Source organism: Chiloscyllium plagiosum, chromosome 37 (assembly GCF_004010195.1).
Source record: "Chiloscyllium plagiosum isolate BGI_BamShark_2017 chromosome 37, ASM401019v2, whole genome shotgun sequence".
Classification (NCBI taxonomy): domain Eukaryota; kingdom Metazoa; phylum Chordata; class Chondrichthyes; order Orectolobiformes; family Hemiscylliidae; genus Chiloscyllium; species Chiloscyllium plagiosum.
The window spans coordinates 33,399,300-33,406,861 of record NC_057746.1 but is presented as its reverse complement, the minus strand read 5'-3'; the positions used below and the strand labels follow the sequence as shown (position 1 = coordinate 33,406,861).

Genomic DNA, 7,562 nt, shown 5'->3' with positions numbered 1-7,562 from the left:
TTTCTTCCAAAGGGTATTTCATGGCCACTCTTTGTCCTCCATATTTCTTTCTTTCTTTTCAGCAAACACCCTCCCCCACACATTCTCTATACTTATGAAGATCCTCCCCTGTTTTTAATGCTCTGTCCCTAACATATGCTTTCTTCTTTGCAATCCAATGTTCTATGGAATTGTACCCTTGCCCTTCACTCTTACCGAAACACACTGGTCCTGAATACTCAGTGTACTACTTAAGATTCCTACTTTCTAAAAGTAAACTCACCTGCAAGCAGCTGCTCTCAATCTATGTTTGCCAACTTCTACACCATCCTTAATCTTTTCCAAAATGACTTTGAAACTTCGAGAATAATGATTACTATCCTCCAAGTGCTCACCCACTGACACTTCAACCATTTAGAGTCATATAGCATGGAAACAAAGCCTTCAGTTGATGCCCTAGTCCATGTCATCCCAAATTAACACCATCCCATTGCCTGCATTTGGCCCATATGTACCTATCCAAATGTCTTTTAAATGTTGTCACTGTACTTGCATCTACCACTTCCTCTGACAGTTCATTCCACCTGTGAACCACATTCTGTGTGAAAAAGCTGCCCCTCAGGTCCCTTTGTAATCTTTCTCCTCTCACTTTTAAAATATGTCCCCTAGTTTTGAACTCCCCCACCTTAGGAAAAGACCTTTGTTATTCACCTTAACTATGGCCTTCATGATTTTATAAACCTCTAAAGTCACCCCTCAACCTCCTACGCTGTAGTGAAAAAAGTCCCAGCCTATCCATATGACTCAAACCCTCCAGTCCCAGCAATATCCTGGTAAATCTTTTCTGTACTGTCCTTTCACCAGCTTCATTCACAAGGATGAGCTCAAGCACTGTTCCATCTCCAGTTGGACTATCTCCGTACTCTGTATTCTGTACAAGGAGCTCTCCTGGATGCACTTTACCAATACTACTCTGTCTATTTCTTTCACAGTAAGGTGATTCTCAGTTAACATGACCCAAGTTGAAATATCGTACAACTAAAACCGTATTCCTTTCACATCTTCCTGTGGTGTGCCTATATATCTGCTCCTCTATCTCCCTCTGACTGCTGGAAGGCCTGTGGTATAATCCCAGCAAAGTAATTGCCCCTTTTTTATTTCTAAGCTCCACCCACATGGCCTCATTTCAAGACCCTTCTATGACATCCTCCCTCGTTACTGCAGCGATAGTTTCCTTTATCAATAATGCAATACACCTATCTCTCTTGCATCCCACTTCCCTCCATCCCACCTGAAATTTTTAAACCCTGAAATGTTGAGCTGCCAATCCTGTCCTTCATTCATCCATGTCTCTGTGTTTGCAACAATATTATATTCCCATGTAATAGTCAATGCTGTAAGTTCATCTGCCTTACCAGTCAAGATCCTGGCATTAAAATACATAGTTTAGCTTTCTAGACCTCACATGTGCCTTTTCCTGTCCTTGTCTTCTCTGCCAACTGGAGTGTCCCAGAATTCCTTCTTTTTCTGATTGACCTTTATATCTATTCTGTGCCCCTGAGTGGATATTTTCATAGCAGTCTGCTGAACCTCCACCTGCCTCATTGGTATTTCCCTGAACCTGATATGCATCCTGTTGGTGTTGGAGATTTCAACATTGAGTTGGAGCCAGTGCTATTTCCCACTTGAATAGGGAGCCAGTTTTGGGTGGGTGTGAATGGGTTAGGAGTGTAAGGGTCAGGAGGAGCTGTTTGAAAACTGAACAAAGCTTGTGCTTTTACAGGAAACTAGTTTTCTGTGAGCTTGCAGTTGATTAAGTGTGGGAATCGAACCTTTAAATGCTCAATATGCCCTTTGATTTCAATGACGTTGGACATAAAATGAATTACTGTGAATATTGTAAAACGACAAAGAGTAGCCATGCACAAAGAAGCCCTCTAAGTAATAAGTAACTGTTACAGCAGAGCCAGACACTGAGATGGCAGAGGTTTCAGCCAGAGGTGTGACTCAGGAATCGGGGTAGCTGCAGCAGGTCGAGATTCGTCTCCACGGTGTTGTCTCCTTTGGTGCCACTCCTTCACTGTGCTTGCCCTGCCCCCACTTCACAGACTGGCCCTCTCCAGCCACAGTGGTGCCCAGGGAGGCCATGACCAGGGACTGGGACTGCACCAGCTCCTGCACCTTCACCACTTTCTCATCCAGGTTCTCGGCATGCAGCAGCAGCTGAGCACCCCGGCAATACAAGGTGACTGGAGAAGGCAATGACAGCAGTTGGGCAAGTCTAGTGTCAAAGCAGATACCTCCAGGGAGATACCTCTCCAACAACTCCAGACTCTGCCTCCTCTCATTCACAGAATCTCTCTGCCTCACACCTCAACCCTCCCACAAGTCCTCCCCAACCCCCTCTTCATCCTCACCCTGTGGAAAGATGGCAAATTGAACAGAACAAATGCAGCCTTAGTGGGGCTGTCTGTGCATGCGCTGCTGCTTGTATCACTACATATAGAAAGCAGGGATGTCAGTAGCACACGCCGAGACCTATCTTGGTATGACAATGTAATCTGCACAGAAACATCTGTGACATGACACAAGGTGTTTACATAACTGTTCATTTATGTAAGTGGCCACCTTGCATCAAAGTAAAACGTGATATTTAGCGTGACAGCGAGCAGTAACTGTTAAACACAAATAAGGCTAATTACATAGGCGTGAGGACAGAGAAACTTAAAAAGGGTGAGGGACTAACAAGTAATTCAGAGCCGCATGACAAGTGTTTCTTTAAAATCTATAAAGAGAAAGACTGAGGCAACAGTGAACAAAGGGACAATGGGAATGAGACTGAAACTGTGAACCAGAAATTAGCAGAAGAATTGAAAAATAATTTTCATTAGTCTTCATGTCAGAGGAAACTAAGAATATATTACATAATGAAGGAGATAATCAGGAGGCTGCAAGCAAACACAATCGGCATCGCTTCAGAAAAGTAAGGAAACTAATGAGTTTAAAGACAGAGACCGCTGGGATGCATCCTGGGATACTGACAGAAGTAGCAGCAAAGATAATGGATGCGCTGGTAGTAATCTTCAAAGAACCCTTAGATTGTGGAAAAGTTGCAAGTTTGGAAACCTGCCAATGTAACATTTTTTCAAAGAGGGATGGAGACAAAGAAAAATAGGTAACTACAGGTCAGTTGGCTTGTCATTGTAAAAACCTGTCATTGGTGAATAGGTTAGAGTCTATTATGTGGGATACGAGAGCAGAGTATTTAGAAAATGTAATAGATTCAAGCAGAGTCGGCCTGGCTTCATAAAAGAGAAATCATTCCTGTAAAATTTATTATTAAAATTTATAGAGGACGTGACAAGAAGGGTCGATTAAAGAGGAACCTGTAGATGTAATATATTTAGATTTCCAAAAGACATTTGATAAGGCACTTAAAAGTACTTAAGACCATAAGATACAGGAGCAGAGATTAGGCCATTTGATCCATCAATTCTGTTCCGCCATTCAATCATGGCTGATAGGTTTTTCAAACCCATTTTCCCACTTTTTCCCCATAATGTTTGATTCCCATGGCAATCGAGAACTAATTTATTTCTCTATTATTAAATCTACTCAATGATCTGGCCTCTACAGCCTTCTGTGATAATGAATTCCACAGATTCGCAGCTCTCTGGCTAAAGACGTTTCTCCTTATCTTTGTTCACAAGGCCTTCCCGTCACTCTAAGGCTGTGCTCTCAGGTCCTCATCTCTCCTGCCAGTGGAAACATCTTTCCAACATCCACTCTGTTCAGACCATTCAGTATTATGTATGTTTCAATCAGATCCACTAGGTACATCCTTTAAACTCCATCAAGAATAGTCCCAGAGTCCTCAAATGTTCCTCATTTGTTAAGCATTTCATTCCTGGGTTATTCTAGTGAAACCTCCCCTGGACTCACTCCACGGCCAATACATCCTTCCTGAGGTATGGGGCCCAGAATTACTCTCAATACTCCAAATATGGTCTGACCATGGGTTACTCTTCGGAGGGTTGGTGTGGATTTGTTCGACCAAAGGATCTGTTTCTGCACTGAAGGGATTCTAATCTAATCAAATCTTATACAGCCTGAAAGGCAAGTCCCTGCTTTTATATTCTTGTCCTGTAGAGATAAATGACATCATTGTATTTACCTTCCTAACTACTGACGCGACCTGCAAGTTTACTTTCGGAGAAACCTGGAATAGGACTCCTAAGTCCCTTTTGCACTTCTGATTTCTGAATTTTCTCCCTTTAGAAAACAGTCCATGTCTCCATTCTTTCTACCTCACACTTGCCCATGTTGTATTCCACCAGCCACTTCTTTGCCCACTGTCCTGACCTGTCTAAATCTTTCTGCAGCCTCCCCGCCTCCTCAATATTACCTGCCCTCCACTTATCTTTGTATCATGAGATAAAAGCCCATGGTGTTGGGGGGAGTGTACTAACATGGATAAAGGGTTGGCTAACAAATAGGAACAGAGGTTGTGGATGTGAATGTGGATACAGGTGCCATTTTAAGGATGGCTACCGTACCTATGGGGATTGGGGTGGGGGCCACAATTATTTATAATATATATTAATGACTTGTATGAAGAATGTGAATGTACTATAGCCAAGTTTGTGGATAACACAAAAATAAGTGGGAGCACAAGTGGTGAGGATGGCGCAAGGAATTTATAGAGGGATATAGGTTAATTGAGTTGTCAAAAACTTGGCAGATGGAATATAATCTAAGAAAGTTATGCATTTTTAAAGGAAGAAAAGGAGAGCTGAATATTATTTATTCAGGGAAAGCTGTAGCACTGTGGGATATCTGGATCCTAGTGCATGAATTATGTTAAGGTGGAAAGATCAAATCATTCATTCGACACCCAGTTCATTTCCAGCATCAAAGAGTTTATTGAAATTACCTCAGTGGGAAGAAACCCTCTGAAAATCCTGCACAAAGGAAATTGGTATATTCATCATACAGTTTCCAAACCAATTATATTATTAATTAATTACATACCCTTCCAATTAAGCTAATCATATGACTTCACGGCCAGAGATGGACTCGCTTGTGGTCAACCCCTGTCTTCTATGGTCTTATGCTGTCTCCCACAGTCTCTGGGTGCTTGCTACAGTGGACTCTGCATTCAATCACATTCCCTCCTCGATATTTTCCGGCTGCACCATGTTAACTGCCTGTTAACCGGACACTTTAGATTAGATTACTTACAGTGTGGAAACAGGCCCTTCGGCCCAACAAGTCCACACCGACCCGCCGAAGCGTAACCCACCCATACCCCTACATTTACCCCTTACCTAACACTACGGGCAATTTAGCATGGCCAATTCACCTGACCTGCACATCTTTGGACTGTGGGAGGAAACCGGAGCACCCGGAGGAAACCCACGCAGACACGGGGAGAACGTGCAAACTCCACACAGTCAGTCGCCTGAGGCGGGAATTGAACCCGGTTCTCTGGCGCTGCGAGGCAGCAGTGCTAACCACTGTACCACCATGCCGCCCACCATGCCGCCCACTTAGTGATAACAAAAAGGCCTTTTAAATTCTGTTATACATTTTACTAACCTTATTACAGGACACACAAAGGAATGTTCATTTTAAGTAGTTGTTATAAAATTTCAGTTTCAATAAATTTATATGATTGCATTTAATATTAGAATTCTTCAGTGACCTGGTTGTGAGCAGTTTCTTTTATCTCTCTCTTATCTTAACTTTGTCCGTATCTCTCTTTCATTATCCTTACCTCCTCCCTATAGTTTGTCTGTAGTTTCTCCTGCAGATCTCTGATTCATTGTGGCCCGCAGCCACCACTCCCCTCATCACCCCACCACCACTCCACTCCAACTCTGTTTCAGTTTTTCTCTTTGCAGAATAGTGTTTCCTCAGCCCTGCTGCAGGCTGGGGCCAGTAAAACATTTCCCCAGTAGCAGTTTCTCTTTTCCCCTAGGCACACACTAGTTTCTTCCTTGGCTGATGAATTTCTAGATTTGGTTTATTGCTGATTTTTCCCAATCACTAAGCGATTGTTATGTCAGAGTTATGGTGACTAGTTACCAATGAATGTGACTGACATTTTATTCATCTCTATCTGTTCCCAGCTCCAGTCACCTTGGACCCCAACACAGCCAATCCTTACCTTCTCCTGTCTGAGGACTTGAGCACTGTGCAAAACACTGACAAATGGCAGCAGCTTCCTGACAATCCAGAGAGATTTGATCCTTGTGTCAGTGTTCTGGGATCAGAGGGATTTACATCAGGGAAACATTCTTGGGCGATAGAAGTAGGAAATAAAACTGAGTGGACTTTGGGAGTGGCCACAGAGTCCATAAACAGGAAGGGTGACATCGTCCTGACTCCAGGTGACGGATACTGGACAGTGGTGCTGAGAGATGGAAATGAATACATGGCTTGTGAGAAATCAAGGAAACACTTAGAGTTGACTGTGAAGCCGAGGAAGATCCGAGTCTGTTTGGATTATGAGGGAGGGAAGGTGTCTTTTTATAACTCTGAGCACAAGACCCATATCTACACTTTCACTGGGACATTCACTGAGAAACTCTATCCTTACTTCAGTCCATTTCTAACTGATGGGGGTAAAAACACAGAGCCTCTGAAAATCTGTCCCTGGAGAGTAACAATCCAGGAAGATAAAGATTTGATCCCTTCATCCAGATAAAGCTTTTTACTTACATTTTGTGGGAAGAAATAAGATAAAAATTGCCTGTGCCATACAATCAAACAGCATCTCTGCCCCTGCTCACCCCCCACACCCCCTCACCCCCCACCCCTCTCTGCCAAACCCAGGATAACTGCAGCTGTCTGTGTGAAGTTTATCTTTAATACCATCATTAAGACTTGGTGGAAGTCTGTGTCTGGGCAATTTTAGTTTTGGGTGAAGACATCTCCTTCCATGACCAGAAAGAATGTGAGCAGACCCTTTGGCACAGATGTTTCTTGGCCTTTGAAAATGGTTCGTAAGATTCATTTTGGAGATTCCTGTCCTCATTCCTGTTTCTTCCCCTGCAACCGGAATAGATGCAAAACCTGCCGGTACATCACATCCCATCACCTCCATCCAATGCCCCAAACAGTCCTTCCAGGTGACACAGAGGTTCACCTGCCTCTCTTCCAACCTAGATTACTGCATCAGCTGCTCCCGACGTGGTCTTCTCTACATCGGGGGGACCGACCTTAAACTTAGGAAATGGCTCACCGAGCATCGCAGCCAGCCGACCGGACCTCCCAGTCACTGCCCATTTCAATTCCCCTTCCCACTCCCTTTCCTACATGACCACAAAGAAGCAAACAACAATTTGGAGGAACAAAACCTCATCTTCTGCCTGGGCAGTCTACAGCCTGGAGGAATCAACATTTGAGTTCTCCAATTTCAAATAACCTCGCTTCCCTTCCCCTGACTCCCTTCCCAGCCCTTCCCTCTCCCTTCCACAGCTCCCTGCTACCAACTGGATTCACACTTCTCATTCACCAACCAGGTCATACCCTCTACCTGTCTTCACCTATCCCCACTTCACCACCCTGCTCCCACCACC

General features: G+C 43.8%; 2 protein-coding genes across 2 annotated transcripts in view; both read left to right on the top strand.

The window, feature by feature from the left end:
- Positions 1-7,543, top strand: part of LOC122541488 (zinc-binding protein A33-like) — a 492,570-nt gene extending 485,027 nt beyond the window's left edge. The window contains exon 6 of the mRNA XM_043678300.1: positions 6,111-7,543. Coding sequence (XP_043534235.1) covers positions 6,111-6,688 — 578 coding nt within the window. The 3' untranslated portion in view covers positions 6,689-7,543. The remainder of the gene's footprint in view (positions 1-6,110) is intronic.
- LOC122541484 (zinc-binding protein A33-like) overlaps positions 1-7,562 on the top strand; it is a 162,704-nt gene that overhangs the window by 9,057 nt on the left and 146,085 nt on the right. The gene's annotated exons all lie outside the window — the stretch shown is intronic.